At 43.3% G+C, this 16904-nt stretch overlaps 1 protein-coding gene across 6 annotated transcripts in view; it reads right to left on the bottom strand.

Annotated features, from left to right (window-relative positions):
• The window catches only part of cadpsa (Ca2+-dependent activator protein for secretion a), a gene marked incomplete at its 5' end in the record, with an annotated part of 133991 nt that overhangs the window by 103351 nt on the left and 13736 nt on the right, over positions 1-16904 (bottom strand). For all 6 annotated transcript variants that reach the window (XM_080773007.1, XM_080773006.1, XM_080773005.1 and 3 more), the window contains one exon: positions 391-504. In XM_080773007.1, coding sequence (XP_080629133.1) covers positions 391-504 — 114 coding nt within the window. The remainder of the gene's footprint in view (positions 1-390; positions 505-16904) is intronic.

Below are 16904 nucleotides of genomic sequence, written 5' to 3'. Positions count from 1 at the left end.
AACCATGATGATGTCTAACGGCGGGGCTCCACCGGGCGCCACGCAAACGCCCCAGGGACTCGCAGTACAGACAAATGGTATACTGATGAAGGCCTATGCGGCCTTCATCAGGCTATCTTTATTTTAGATATAGCCTGATGAAGGCCGCATAGGCCGAAACGTTGCTATTTCCATGAAAATAAAAGTTGGTCACTGCATTTGAAGACAGTGTGTGTGCGGTTGTTTTCCTTAGTCATTATAGTCAAACATTTTAGAAATAATCATTTAAAATCCCAAAAGAAAAAGGGAATGGCTCCATTTTGTACACTCTCATAACAACAGACCCATTTGAGTATACCCTGTTTGAGAGACAGTGCAGTGATTGCATTCATGCAGAGATGCGGGTCTCACCTCGTAGTAGCTCTGAACAGCGTTGATGAAGGCCTCGTCAGCAGCGATTTGGGTCTCTCCGTTCAGGAAGGCCTGGAAGCGCTCTTTCACCGTCTGCAAATTCTGCTTACTGATCTGAAGAACATGGAGACAAACAGCAGAGAGATGAGCAATCAAGGTCTCATTTTGGTGTCAGTTTGCAATTTACAACTTGGGCATCTAGTACACGCTTTTATTCATCTATAGTACACAACAGAGTAAGATTGACTGATAGCAAGTAAACATCAAACCTATCTGTGTCAAATAAAAAACCTAACAAACTATCTACATGAATAATATCTAAAGCAGTGGTTCCAAAACTTTATTGAAACAGGGATCATTTGAACATCTCAAAGTGTTGGACCCACCCCCATCTGAACAATTAACACAGCCGCGTTGCTATTGCAAATCTCACGGAAAATAGTATATGAACGAAATTGCAATTCTAAACCTAAAACCTAAAAGTCTGTTCATATTATACTATATTGTTTACTGTTCTCTGCCTATCGGATTGCAACTCGGACGGGGCTGAGTCGGCTCTACCGAACTTCGCCACGCTCAGCACGGCGAATCGCTCGGCGGTGCTTCACGTGGCTCAAGTTGGGTAGAGACGACGCCCCTCCGTCATGGTCTATGGGGAGGTATTTCAGTGTCATCGTCTATGGGGAGGTATTTCAGTGTCATCGTCTATGGGGAGGTATTTCAGTGTCATTGTCTATGGGGAGGTATGGGGAGGTATTTCAGTGTCATTGTCTATGGGGAGGTATTTCAGTGTCATTGTCTATGGGGAGGTATTTCAGTGTCATTGTCTATGGGGAGGTATTTCATTGTCATTGTCTAGGGAGAGGTATTTCAGTGTCATTGTCTATGGGGAGGTATTTCAGTGTCATTGTCTATGGGGAGGTCATTTGAACTGACTTTTGGCTCCATTAGTCGTTTATCTACGGAATTGCAATTTGGTTCATGTATTTGTATACTGTACTATTCTGTGAGATAGGGTTGTGTTATCGGTGGTCAGGTGGGTGGGCCGGATGTATTTTCAGAGCATATTCAATTTTGTCCCGTTCCGGCTTTGATCAATGGAACTATCATAGTATATACTTTTCATTGGTTTTGATTTTGACTACTTTAGAAGGCGAAAAGTTTGTTGAAAAATCAATGTATGAGACGAGTACTTTGAATTTTTGTACCAATACAATAGGTTTCCCAGTCCACTCCAAAGCAAAGTAATACAATAGGTTTCCCAGTCCACTCCAAAGCAAAGTAATACAATAGGTCTTCCAGTCCACTCCAAAACAAAGTATAATACAATAGGTTTTCCAGTCCACTCCATAACAAACTAATACAATGTTGCAGAGTAACAGCTAATTGGTCATCTCATTCCAGCAGAAGCTCTACTCTCTCTCTCACCCCACTGTTTTCCACCAGCATCGATAGCAGACAGATAATTAAGTTAGTCATCACGGACCCCAATCATAGCCCTTCCATAAGTCAGTCCCCTGATGCAATTACCAGCCTCCATTTCATGCTGTGATTTGGTCCGTCCTGCTCAGGGCTGCAGCCATACTTTCTGTTCACGAAGCAGAGAGCAGAGAAGAACTCATGCCTCATGTTAAAGCAACTGTATAGTAATGTACAGTAAAACAATACCTAACCCCTGGTATCCTCACAAGATCACAACGAGTCGCATTCTGGTCTGAGCTTGAAGAATGAATATTATTTTCAGTGAAGACATTTGGTCATTTTGGTGTAATGTTTCAGATCCCATTCAGATTGTCTGCATGGCTCCCTCACAAGGTTTGCGGGCCCTGGGTAGGAAACCAGAGGAGTGCAGTGCACGTCTCTAGTTGGTGAATGTGTGCTTACGGCGCTCGGCAAAGCTGCTTAAGTGGTACTGCAATTTAAAGCAACGTGAGAGTGGCAAACTTCAGTGCTCCGGGGGAAAAACGAGCAGAAAACAACTATTTTGTCTGCCGTCTGCTGTCTGGGCATTTTACAGCGGAGGATTAAGCTGATTGACATGCTCGTTTCTTTTTTTTTTTTTAGGCATTTAAAGAGGACACGCTGATCCCAGAGAGTTAGCCCAGAGCTGGATATGGTGTTCATCTCCATGGTAACTGTTGCATTTCATTTCCCGATACGATGCTATAGTCTGTGCAACCAGGATGAGCATGTGTTTTAGATGTCCCCGGGGGAATGTGACAACGGTAATGTTGACAGGAGTACCGGTAGGGGACATGATACAAGACAGTGCAGGGACTGGAGAGGCAGCGAGGACGGCTTTGCAAGGGAGTGGCTTCACCACTTCACCACGCAGATAATAAATATCGAGATAATAAAGCTTAATTTAGACCGGACATTCTTTTTCTTTTTCCTTTATTATTATCATTATCATTATCATCATTAGTAGTAGTAGTAGTAGTAGTAGTAGTAGTAGCATTATTTTATAAATAACTTTAGTTGATGACGTCTGAAGTATAGGGTTACGTGCAGCAGCTAAGCGACTGGAGAAGATGAGGTCTGTGTATGTGTGATTGTATAATGTATGTCAGGCACGTATGTACAGTATGTGTATGTTTACTGGTTTGGAATGTTTCTTGTGGGAACACTCAGCTCAGATATCCTCAGGTGTATAACATTTCAGCTCCTTTATTTATTTTTTCCTGCTAAAAGTGTGGTGAGAGCTATTCATTAAAACACTTATTTTGACCATGAATGAATTTAAAAATGTATAAATGAAACAGTCACTGACTATACTGCATTTCCCCAAAGCCTCAAATGGAGATGTGCATGATGGCGAGGAATGGGTTGAGATTCCCTCTCCCCCTCCCTATCTCTCTCTCTCTCTCTCTCTCTGTCTTTCGACAACCTGGTCATATCTATCTATTATATTATGTGGGACCACATACAGTTGTTTGCATGTATTCTGCACAGCACCTGTAGCCCAAAATGACCCTTTACTGCACAAGCCCCGCCCTCCCTGCTAGACAACCGTGCTGCCCCTGGTTACTGTTGCTGCCGACACCACAGCAGGATATATGCAGATTACCGCTCGTTTAATAAGGGTCAAAGGTCCGCTCAAATCCACACTAGCCAGCTGTTTTCTGTACGTTTATTTGCCTTCAATGTATGTCATTAATCTAGGAAATGTGTTGAAAAACAAAATATTATATTTTGCGATGTATTATGTGTGTGTGTGTGTGTGTGTGTGTGTGTGTGTGTGTGTGTGTGTGTGTGTGTGTGTGTGTGTGTGTGTGATTGATTGATTTGTTTGTTTGATTTTTTTTCTTCTTCTTCACAGTATGCAGAATGGGTACATTTCAAATCAAAAGTCAAATCAAAAGCATGCAGAGACAATACAATGCTCAAATTCAATTTTACTGCATGTTTTCAATATGAAATCTTCAATCTATAATTAATAATGCATATTGCATATCTGAACAGAATTGACGGTTCGAACCTCGAAGCTCAGAAAAAGGAGCATGTATACTTAACTAGAACAGCGCAGAAATAAACACAGGAAAATGATCATTAGGCGCGTAACATTTAACATGTGCGCGCCAGCTAGTCTGGAGATATGTCTGTGCCTTCAGGAGACTGCGCGAAGACAAATAGATATTTCTACATTATTCCATTCTCCCTGGACAAAATGTTAGCATAATGATCTACTGATACACAGTAAAAATCCTTGCTATTAATTTAACTCTGACCCAAACAGACCCATAAATCCAGCATTAAATTAGGTCGCCTGGGGCAGGGAGTGCCTGCCCACCACGGCAGAGGTTGTTGTACCAACAGTCCTACAGTCATTAACTAACCCGTGGCTTCCTGTGAGGTTAGGTTTAGGGCTGAGTTTTGGGGGTGCATGCCTCGTCAACTGTCTATATGAACACAATTGGCCCGTGTTCAGGGGCCGGAAGCCAAAGGGGAAGGGTGGTATAGTTCCTACGGGCTGGGGCAGCACCTGGCAATATAGGGAGTGTTGGGGCGGGAGGAGTAGGACAAAGGTTCCATATCCTCCTGGTATATCACCACAGTACAGGTACAGTACAGTACATGGCAGCGGAAACCATGCAAGGCACCAACCAGCACATCGGGAGCAATTAGGGGTTCAGTGTCTTGCTCAAGGACACTTCGACACTAACTCTGGGGGAGCCCGGGTTTGAACTGGCAACCTTGTGGTGGTTACCGTCCAGCCACTCTACCCCTGAGCCACTGCCGCCCACCATGGGGAGGAATCAATTGGCATATTAACGACTAAATTGGGGAGAAAACCAATGAAATGTATTAACAAGAGCTAGTGACTAAACGACTTCAATGGAACCATTAGAACATGTAATGTAAAGTAACCGTTTTGGACAAGGATTCCACCGAAAAAATGATGTTTGTCTGACTGAGACGAAAGAAAGGATATGACTATGAGGAGCTAGGACAAGACAGGAGAAGGGAGGACATAGAGGGAGTGGGATGGAGGCGTTGAGCTGGGGATGGAAGGAGGAATCACAGCGCTGAGTGGGGGATGGTTATACTCATGATGCGCCAATGAAATACGTCTACTGTAACTGTAACATTACTTACTGTATCTACTCAAATCCTTGAGTTTTAATATCTGTGTGTGTGTGTGTGTGTGTGTGTGTGTGTGTGTGTGTGTGTGTGTGTGTGTGTGTGTGTGTGTGTGTGTGTGCGCGCGCGTGCGTGCGTGCGTGCAGTGTGCACCCATTAGAGCCAATCTGGAAGCAAAAACGATAGCTCATTAGATGGTGCCGGTTTTTGTCCACAGTTGATCGATTAATAATAATGTATACTGTATATTTTCGTACAACTGAGCTTTTCAAAGAATGACATGCATGGCATGTAAAGGTGCATTTTGAGAGTCTGAATGAAACAGACCAAAGCCAGGACCCTAAAGACTGTCTGTATAACTCTGTATATCCATAATGCATTTTAATTTCACTCTTGAACAGAGATACAGGCACACAAACTCATCCGCACATTCACTCACACTATATGCTGATTGTTTGTCTTCATATTTTAGTGATGCAACGCCTTGTGAAGCTTGTAGATCAGCTGTGTTTGGTGCACGGCACCCTCACGTGGCAAAGTATATGAATCAGATCAGACCACTTGAACCCTAGCGTAACTGTACCTAATACCTATTCTGGGGCTAACATTCAGCGAAAAAGGCTAAAAAGGCTAAAAAGTTGAGAACTCGTTGCTGTGCAACACGTTCAGGGTTGGGATCTGCAACCGGGGAAACCGGATCCAACATTGAGGAATCGGTTTCATCACATTTTGGAACAGTTTCCGGAACCGTTTTTTATCACACTGTCAGAGCTGGCATGCAGACTTCACGTTCAGCTATCTATTATTACATTTGAGAGAATTCCACGCCCACAATGCAAATAAGTGAAGTCATAGACATAGACCATGACGTGTGCAGAGTTTACACCCATGTGCTTTCTGGCCATGACACGTCACTGATGCTACCTCAGCCTCTTCAACCCAGCTGGGTGGGTCAGGTGTGTGACTATACTGGCCAATTACATTTCCTACAAACAGCAGTCTGTCGCTGTGTTGAAAGTGAAAGTAAAAGAGCCCTTTTCTGTATCACACCGAACAAGGGAATGCAACAACACCACAGATGCACTTGGATTATTTCTGTCTCTTTCTCTCTTATTCACGGGCAAACACACACCGCTGTCTTCCTTCGTTCAAAATGTACGGTAAGTGTGTGTGTGTGTGTCTCACTCGTACCCACGATATTCACAGAGAAACAACAATAACACGGACCATGTTGCGTGAGATGCTAACACGAGACCGTGGTACAATTACAATAACGGTAGTTCTCAAACTTTTTTATTTATTTCAAGTACCACCATAACTGGTAACAAATGGACCCGTAACGTTCCATTTGTTACCAGTTATGGTGGTACTTAAATTCTCAGCGTTACAGACCTGTAAGCGTCCATTTGGAACCCCCTAGGAATCACTAAAGGGAACCGCGGACCATTAAGAGGGAATCGTTGTGAGCTTGTAGCTGTTTTACGATGAAGTGAATTGGTTTAGACTCAGGTTTATGCTATGGAGAGCCATATAGAGCCCTGATGGACACTGGCCAACTAAATATACAGTATATAGGGTTTAACTGATTTTAAGGCCAGACAGAGGGAGGCAGGTCTACCTAGAACTCTATACTCACTTTGAAATCTAATAAACCCGCTGATCAGTGAGCACACGCACGCACGCGCAGTCGCGCACGCACACGCGCGCACACAAGCACACACACACACACACACACACACACACACACACACACACACAATGTCCATATCTATCCTATCCCCTAAAACTTTTATATAACGTGCCTATTCCAAGTTGCAACCTAAACGTCGATGAAACATAAACAGACTTTGCATTGACGAGCAGCTGCAATCAATATAGTATTAAACAGTAAACACCCAGTTTATTCTCTGGTTAAACAGTGTTGCGCCCGGAATATATTTAATACCATGCCATGCTGATGATGCGGCTGCCACAAGTTCAATATATAACTCTGTCTCTATTGGTTCAAGCCTGGATTATCTTTCGTCGCACGATGGTGTCTGTGCGGATAACATTATGCGATGTACAAGACCACATATGGTACACGTTGTCAGCCTGTACACACACACACAGTCAGTCAGTCAGTCAGTCTGTCTGTCTCTGTCATATTAAGTGGTTCCACTCCAGTTGTGCACCTTCTCCTGGGTGGAGTATACGCAATGTAATGCTCCGCTGGAGGCGAATAAACAGGCGGAGCAGCACAGAACACCTGGAGACCAAAATAAAACAGTGGAGAGGAAAGAAGCAGGGGGTTTGAAAGAGAGCAAATCAAACAGATAGTAAAGAAAGCTAGACAAGGTAAGTTGGGCAAAGACAGGCCCGGAGAGAAACAGAAAAACGATCAGAGGGACAAAGACAGACAGACAGACAGACAGACAGCGTTGGATAATGGTGCCATGGGAGCAGGGAAGGGCTACTCACTATGGCTGCCATCTGGGAGCTAACAATTTGAGATAAGGCTGTGCGTCTGTGACGTGTATGTCTGTGTGTGCGCAAACGGACACGCACAGGTGTGCATGCGCATAATATGTGTGTGCACTACGTGCATACATGTGTTTCCTATAATGGCCCAATGTTGCCTGCAGGTGATTTTGCAGCCAACATATCTGACTGGGCAGAGAAAGGGGGGCTGTGACAAAACAGCAGGAGTCGGGGTGATACTTGGGTCCCTGTGACTCACTAGTTGTGTGACTCACAAAGGAACATGTGGTTTTAGCACTGGCTGTGCCTATAGACACAATTTGGTATTAGTTGTGTGTTGCTGTGATTGTACACGTTTTGCACTCTTGTAATATTTGATATTGAAGTGTTTATACTAAGTTTGGGTGATCACAGGTCAATGCATGTTATTTAGAATTTGATACATCTAAGGATTAAAGGCGTAGTGAAATGTGCCAGCAATCTGCCAGCTATGATCACAAAAGAAAAAACTAAATCAAGTTTCAAGAGACAATTGAAGAGGTATCTTGAAACCCAAAAACTGTAGGGCGCTCGAACGCGCACGGACACGCATACATGCACACACATGATTAGGATAATATTTTCAATTTTTTATCTCTACTTTTGTTTTATACCCCAGGAGAATGGAAGGCAACTGAGGCAGATATAATCATATGCTTTTTGGTTTGTTTCTCTTCCAAGAAAATGGGAAATCAGAAAGTGGATGAGGAAATTGTTGATCAAATATTTATTTTATTTTATTTTATTTATATATCATTGTCCTGTAATGTCATTCATGTCCAATGACATGTTTTTATGTTCTGTGTGGACCCCAGGAAGATTAGCTGCTGCTATGCACCAGCTAATGGGGATCTATAAACTCTAATCCATGGTCATCATATGGGCATACCTAACAATGGATGCCAAAAAAAAAGGGCAATTCTAATTTGTTTGTTTTTATATCAAAAGTCCATGAAAATATGTTTTTAATTACTTCCTGAAAACGAAAACATGCTGCGTGATGACGTGTAGAGATACACATCAATAAAAGCCAATAAAAATGAAGCTCACCATGCAGTTTGTTTCCCATGCTTCTTCTCCTCCTCCACACAGCTGGTTTTGATTAAAGAACTACTCCGTTTTAATTCTCATTCAAAATGACATCCAGAAAGTGTATTACTTAATTGTTTTAAACTTAATCATCACGCTAAAATATGTATATAGGTTGTGTAAAGGTTAGAAATAATACGCTAACTTGTCACGTCTCCCTGTCACTTTGTTTACAAACAAAAGTCACAGACTTTGAGACCCCATAGCCTGGAGGGAACCGAGGGATGCGACGCTCTGATTGGTTCAGAAACTTCAGAGCCAGCGTTTGAAGCTAAAACTTCAAAATAAAATGTCCACCATTTCCGTTGCCCTACACCTTTACATTACAATCCAACAGCAGGGCAGTCTCAGTCAGTGTATGAGTTTGGGAGATGCTAACCATATGGACTTGATAAGCAGGTATTACATCCAGGTGGCAGGTGGATTTAACTAAATCCTAATGAATCAGTCTGCATAATTTGTTTGATTACATTTTTGATGCTCACAAATGTGGTGGGTTTAAAAAGGCCCAGATTAAAATCTGTCCTCATTCTCGTCCTTGTCAGGTAAATCACATCAGTATTTAATTACTTCCTTGCGCAAGCTTGTGAGATAACCTGATGCAACCCACACATACTTACATAATTAACAGCTATTTTTATTTATTTATTTATTTGACAGGGACAAAGCGCATTAATCAACATGTCAGTTTTCACATCAATGTAAATGGGCCAGAGTTAGCCGAAGCTAAATTTCATCTGTAGTCCCTGGGCAGGCTCTTAAAAAATGAATGAATGATAAAAAAGAAGAACAAAGTGTAGGGCGCCTGCACACAACACCATGCGTTGATGCCATGTGTGCATATGTGCAAGCACCCAACACTACGTCCATACAAAACACAATACAATACAATACAATATAGTATAGTATAGTAATACTATAGGCAACGTATCACCAAACTTCAGTCAAGAAGCACATTAATAATCATAACTTGTGAAGCCTTCCAAACACAACCTTGGCCAATGGTGTCTGTCTGCTCATGGATATGAGATACAGTATAATCTGGTGCTTTCAACATGAAGGGTCCCACTCTGCTAAAGATGCAGATACACAGTAGGCCTACTACGGTCAATAGGTGCAGTTAATTCACAGTTCACGCCACTGTGAAAGGTAGAATTTTATATCAATTGCAGTAAGTATGTACACGCGCGTAGAGAGTTGGTGCATTTATTGTAAGATGCCAATTAATTCATCCACGCACACATTTCTGTGTTGTCACTGCTGTTGGCTTACCTGCCAGTGAGGAGCACTAATGAAGTTACAAAGTATACTCTGGTATACAGGTATAGTATTTAAACTCTTCACCTATATGCCACCTCTACTCCTTGCATCCTCACTGTTCCAGCTGTCCTCCCTCCTATTCATGCACACACATATTTGTGTCCTACTTCTGCAGACATTCATTCAACACCTTTCCAGTGCAAACACCTTTCAATGGGCTCTATGCACACAGAATTAAGGGCCTCTTCCCTACTACTTTCACAGGTGTTAACGATGATACTGATTAAGGCTCTGTTCCAGTTAGTGTATAGAGTGGTTCTCAAACTTTTAACTTTCAAGGATAAAAAAAAAAACTCTCAGAGTTACAGACCTATAGGGGGCATTTGGAACCAGTGTTTCCAGTGAGCCAACATGCACAATAGCAGCACCTTGACTCTGTTTGACCAGAATGGAACAGCCTTCATTAGTAGCATCGGTAACACCAAGGAAGTAGGGAGTAGGGAAGGGGCCCAAGTTCTTTTGAAAATGGTGTATACGTGTGCATAAAACCCATTCAACCTGTTCCCTCCTCTTACATCACAATGTCATCTTCTGTGAACATCATGGTCCACAGTGCCTATACTGCCTGACTTCATCTGTCAGTGTCAACCTGTCCAATGTGAACAAGAAAGGGCTCAGCGTTGATCCTTGGTGTACGCCCACCCTCCAACTTATGCCCATCCATCACTTCTACCACGCGCTGCCTCGTGGTGCAACCGACCTGCACCATACTGACATGCATCTCTGCCACCCCGGACATCCTCATGCGGCATCAGAATCAGAATATCTTTATTGTCATTGTACAAGACAACGAAATTTGATTTGCAATCGAGCTCAGTGCATTTAAAACAAAAGACATAATGCTCTATATAAAATACAAACATTTAAGGCATATTGCACAGTAAGTCCTTTTAGTCCATAAAGTGTCAAGTGTGTGTTTAGTGCTATGACTGCTCTGGGGTAGAAACTATTTTTCAGTCTGTTCGTCCTTGCCTTGATTACTTCATAGCGCCTCCCTGAGGGCATGAGTTGCAGCAGGTGGTGACCTGGGTGGGATGTGTCCTTGAGGATACTGTTGGCTCTCCTGCTACAATGTCTCTTGTAGAGGTCCTCCAGAGATGGAAGAGGACATGCCATGATCCTCTGGGCCGTGTTTATAACCCCCTGAAGGGACTTTCTTTCTGCCACCGTGCAGCTGCAATACCACAGAGAGATGCCGTAGATAGATCAATACTGACTCAATGGAACAGCGGTAGAAGGACAGGAGCACACTCTCCATTATGTCCATTTTCCTCAGCACTCTGAGAAAGTACAGTCGCTGTTGACCTTTTTTATGGAGCGCAGTGGTGTTTATTTTCCAGGTCATGTTGTCCGAGATGTTCATGCCCAGGAACCTGAAGTCTGAGACCCTTTCCACCTCCTCTCCCTTGATGTGGATAGGCTGGATAGGCTGAATATTCTTCCTCCTGAAGTCCACTATCAGCTCCTTGGTCTTGGAGGTGTTGAGAATGAGGTTGTTCGTCTCACACCATTCTGACAGCACTTGCACCTCTTCCCTGTACGCAGTCTCATCCGCTTCTGTAATGAGTCCCATGACCACTGTGGTTTCATAACATGATATGATTCTTTTTTTGTCGACACAATAAAGCTTTGGGCACATGACGTTGTGAACTCTTCCTGAGCCACGTGATCACGAAAGTGTCCCTTATAAATGCCTAGAATATGGCACTTTGCCACTCATGACATGTGACCTCCATGCCAGGCATGTTGGCATACATAATGACCTATATACTATATGAACACACACACACACACACACACACACACACACACACACACACACACACACACACACACACACACACACACACATAGGCATTAACGTAGACTCTTTCTCCTAGTCTTTCTTGCTATAGTGCAAGACGAGAGGCCCTCTGGTGATTATGCAAACGTCAAATGGATGGGTAATCCCAGATTACATACAGCCATTCAACAGAGAATGGAGAAAGTGCTCATCAGGCCATGAGCTTGAATTCTCCAGACCCACCCAACCACCCACACACACACTCGCGCGCACACACACACACACACGCACACACACACACACACACACACACACACACACACACACACACACACACACACACACACACACACACAGACAGATATACTGTAAGCGCTTTTCGCAAAACAGGACACTGTCAAATGCTCACACACATGACTACACACAGACAAGCATGTCTCCTCCCCCACGCCTCGGTGACACATACTGTATAACACTCAGCCATGCTTCTGAGGCAAAAGAAACAGTCAACTACATACAGTAACACAACTATTTGATTTTGTAAAAACAGGAGAACGGGTCTTTACATCATTATCTAGAACTATCAGCGTTATCTAGTGATTCTCAAACTTTTGCATTTCCAAATTGTTCTCTCTGTGATCCACGTCTACATTGTACAATCTACATAATTTAGGTCTGTAAGGGTCCACAGGGAGTACACACATGTTTCTGTGACTACCTTGCTAACTGTTGATAGTGGCTTAGTGGCAGCGCAGTGACAGCAGTGCCTTGTGCGTGTTTCGTGGTCGTAAAAACCACGAAATAATGGATAAATTACATGCATTTTGATTGGTTGTTTATACTTCCTGAAATGTATTTAGTGACAATGTCAGCCCATTCTTGAATTAAGCCTGAGGAAGGTCGCAAGACCGAAACGTTGCTCAATAAAATGCTCTGAACCAGCAAGTGGCAGTGTGCGGATGTCCCTCCTTTCACATGATTATACTCTCTGTCATCATCGCACCTGCTCCAAATTGCCTGCCAGGTGTGTGGAAGTCTTCTCTCTACAAGTGGTCGTAAAAATAAATTAAATGTTCAACAAAAAATGAAATTGTTTTGTTGGTACACGATGGGTGGAAACATTAAAGCAGTTAGTTGCAGTAGAAGAAAATTACATTTCTTCTAAAGGAAAAAATGAGATTCATTTCAAGAGGAAAAGGTATAGCCAACTTAAGCCAAGTCACCTCTCTCTTTAGAGCCCCTCTCTCTCCCTCCCATCACCAAGTCCCTCAAACCTGACCTGAACTCAATCCATCCCGTGAACACGGCAGGAATTCTCCCCCAGCTGGACATGACACACAACGGACCCCCGTGGATTTGGTCAACAGCCAATAAGAATCTTTTCACAGAGAATCCCGAAAGTTTCTCTCTCCAAATGATGACGGCCAACAGATGTGAGCTCTGCTTATCTATCTGCTCATATCCCGGCCTCAGGCTGGTCTCCAGACGTACACGAGGAAACACACAAGAAGTGGGAATAAGTGAATACAGAATATTGCATTATGTATATAATTCCCTCGCATCAATCAATCAACAGTACAAGAGCTCTGTCAACATACTGCATATAGGTCGCATTCCACAGCAGGGGGCTGTGAGATAATGGATGGTTGTTTCCTTGTCAACGAGCTTAAGCATCGCTCTGTAATACGTGACGGTCTCTGATCAGACACACGTATTTATTTTCCATACACATATAACACATTGTACCCTCCACAGTACAGTATTTATGGACAATAACTGCAGGCGGCAGCAGTTCAGAGCAACAAACAAACAACCTTTTATCGACTAAAACTATGATGAAAAATGTCCGTTAACTAAGATTACAGTTTTTCACGATTGTTAACACACAAAGATCATGTACCTAATCGCTCGACACAATTTGCGTTACATCACACTCCCTTATCTGCATTAGACTCTAGACTTTCCTTCTTTTCACTCTGATGTCAATTACACATTATACCTTGTTGTCCAAACACTATACACACAATGTTCAGTTGTTGCACACACTTCTCCCATAAAATCAGGGACTGCAGCATAAAAATAAATGAGCATTTGTGCCTGTCGTAGACATGCGCAGAGCAAGTTCAGTCAGGGAACCTCAGTCAGCGCGCCGGCCGTTAATTGGGCCACCGCAGCATCATCCGCATGATGCACTTAGCCAATCACAGCTCACCCCATCTCTCATACCGGCTACTTGAACCAGAGGTTTGCATTCCTCTGCCTTCTTGCTTGCCCACTGCTGGTGTATCAGCGTGCTGCTGTCATACATCCTTTGCCGTCTTGCTGGCCTGCGCTCAATTCTGCTTGCTGCTTTCTATTGTATACTCTACGCTGCGGTATACAAGTGCGCACCCACCTCCACCCCAGCTACCACCTGTCATTTTGGATCTACTGTTTTAGGTACGGGGGGATTCAGAGTCCCTATGGTCGGGACTGATGCGCTTGATCCTGAGTACCTAAAAAGCAGATCCAATACATCGCCAAACCATAATAAATATATTGCATTGATTATCTTATATTCAATAAATATATATATTACATCCTCCTTGAGTTGTCTGACTGAACTTGAGAGCCTCTGTTTTGTTTGGTGAACAATGGAGAACCTTGAAGAGATCGACAACCAGAGACAGAGAGGGGTAAGAGTGAGAGGACGAGGACGAGGAGGAGGTAGAGGAGTAGGAGGACAGAGAGAAGGAGGAAGAGGAGAAAGAAGAAGGATAACTATATAACTCATATGTAATGAGATTCGGGCAACTGTGGTTGACAGATCAGATCAGTCCAACCCAGCCGCTTCACAGTTGCTGGCATCATTAGAACATTTCTTTCTGTTCTATTCCTTCCACCTTATTCTCCTTTCCTGAATGCTATTGAGGAGTTATTTTCAGCTTGGAGGTAGAAAGTATATGAACGGAACCCGTCACACTGCTCCGGGCCATGGAGGAGGCTTGTGGCGACGTGAGTGTTGAGGCCTGTCAGGGCTTTATGCACCACTCGAGGCGTTTCTTCCAACGCTGCTTGGACAGGGAGAACATGGCCTGCGATGTGGACGAGGCCCTCTGGCCAGACAGGAACCAGAGGGATAATGGGGGGGGTTGAGCAGGCTGGTTTACTATGAAAAAGTAGGCCTATACACGGAGTCATCATTTTACAAAAGGCTCATTCTCCAGAGTCATTGTCATCCATGTGTGTTCCATTTCTATGAATGATTGTGTTTTGAATTTTGCACTTCATTGTGCTGTAAATGCTTGGTAGTGTGCAGCAAATGCTTAGTTGTGTGTGTCATTTGGAATTATGGCTGTGTGTACCAAATGAAAACTAGAGTTCCATTTTGGGAACAGTTAAGAGATTTGATGGCAAAGAGTCATAATGGAAAAGGAGTGTCAGGGTTTAGTAAAAGACACAAGTCATTTTACACTAAAACTAGACTAACACAAAAGCATTCCAGGTGACTAAAATGTGACTGTGAATGTGATTTTCTACTACAATCTACAAATGCTGTAATGATCCAAAATGATATTAGTGCAGCACATTTTCTAAGCTTTTTTTAATGATTGCGTTTCAAAGCTTCATCATTCTCTGTGTCTCAGGATGACGTGTAGTTGTTTTGACTCAATCTGCCCTGTCCCTTTCCAATACGGAGTTTAACTTTATATCAGACAATTAGTGACATGGCAGTGGACTTTGTATTGACATGGGGTCACTTGGGTGACATTAATAGGTACCTCGTTAGTACTATGACAATTGATATGTAATGTACCTATATGCCGAGCAATGAGCGTCTGAACGGACCAGAATATTACAGCTCTGTTCATTTTCGTTCAGGTTTGGCAAAGCTGAATGCAGGGCTGTGGGAGGAGACTACAATGTTCTTTTAGGTGTGATCCATGTCATCAGGCATAATGGCTTTCCGTGCTTAAATGCCACCCTGTTGGGTGGCAATGATGGGAACTTTATTACAGTCTAACTCGATCAGATTGGCACAATGAGTCACCAGCCACAGCCTGATGTGGACCACTGTCTACGAGTGGCTGAGGCAATGGACCACTCTCTCACGTGCTTGTGCGCTTGCGTAAAAAGTAAATACTTATGTGTGCTGTTGTTTGCATGTGTTCCCTCTGCTGATCACTCTGTCTCACATTCATTCCTTAAAGCGCCGTACTTCACCCCTTTTGCAACCAGATCTTTAATATTTGAATGACAAGAAACACAGTATTTCAAATGCCTGATGACTCATCGTATGCTAAAACACCAGATGTATAGATGTACATAGTGACATAGCCTCAGTTTGTATTCTGCAACCAACAACCGCCATCAGATTGAAAATTGCCTAGCCTCAACAATCCTCTCATGAGGTCCCTGATGCATCTTTGCTGCAAGGTTAAGGGACAGTACATACAATAGCTCAGTGGCCTTGTGGTTAGAGTGTCCGGAGACTGGGAAGTTGGGGTTCAATCCCCAGCCGGGTCATACCCAATGCCTCCCTGCTTGACACTCAGCATCAAGGGTTGGATTGGGGGTCCCTGCGACATACTAGCGTCATGTCCAGGGGGTGTACATCAAGCTGCCTCACGCTACAGAAACAGGAGATAGGCTCCTGCCCTATGGGCCTCATGGCTCGGCAAGGCTACTTACTACTACATACAATATATATTACACAAAGCATCATATTTGAAAACAAAGTTAACTACAGTAAGTAAGGAACAACTGTGTACTTGAAACTGTAGTGTGTACAGAAGACACTCGACTTGTATCGTGAAATCATATGCCATGATTTTGTGAAGGTAACCTTACTGTTTCTCCTTTATGTGGACATAAATAAATGGTCAAAGTGTGTGTGTGTGTGTGTGTGTGTGTGTGTGTGTGTGTGTGTGTGTGTGTGTGTGTGTGTGTGTGTGTGTGTGTGTGTGTGTGTGTGTGTGTGTGTGTGTGTGTGTGTGTGTGTGTGTTAGAAAGCGCAGCAGGCCTGTTGACAAGGATTTCCTCATCATTAGCAGTACACACTGTACTCATGAATTATGCAGGCTGTATTGAAACACTACAACCGAACACTACAAGCAGTCACATGACAAACTGTAATGGCATAACTCACAGCGGTATATTTTTCATAGCTGTTTTTGTTATGCACTACTATTGCACTACTATTGCACTAGTGTCTGTTTGATCAAACTTTGCTTTCTCTTCCATTTCTGATTGATTGGTCACA

This window comes from Protomyctophum bolini (assembly GCF_963924005.1).
Source record: "Protomyctophum bolini genome assembly, chromosome: 2".
Lineage (NCBI taxonomy): Eukaryota > Metazoa > Chordata > Actinopteri > Myctophiformes > Myctophidae > Protomyctophum > Protomyctophum bolini.
This window is presented reverse-complemented; position numbering and strand designations above follow the sequence as displayed.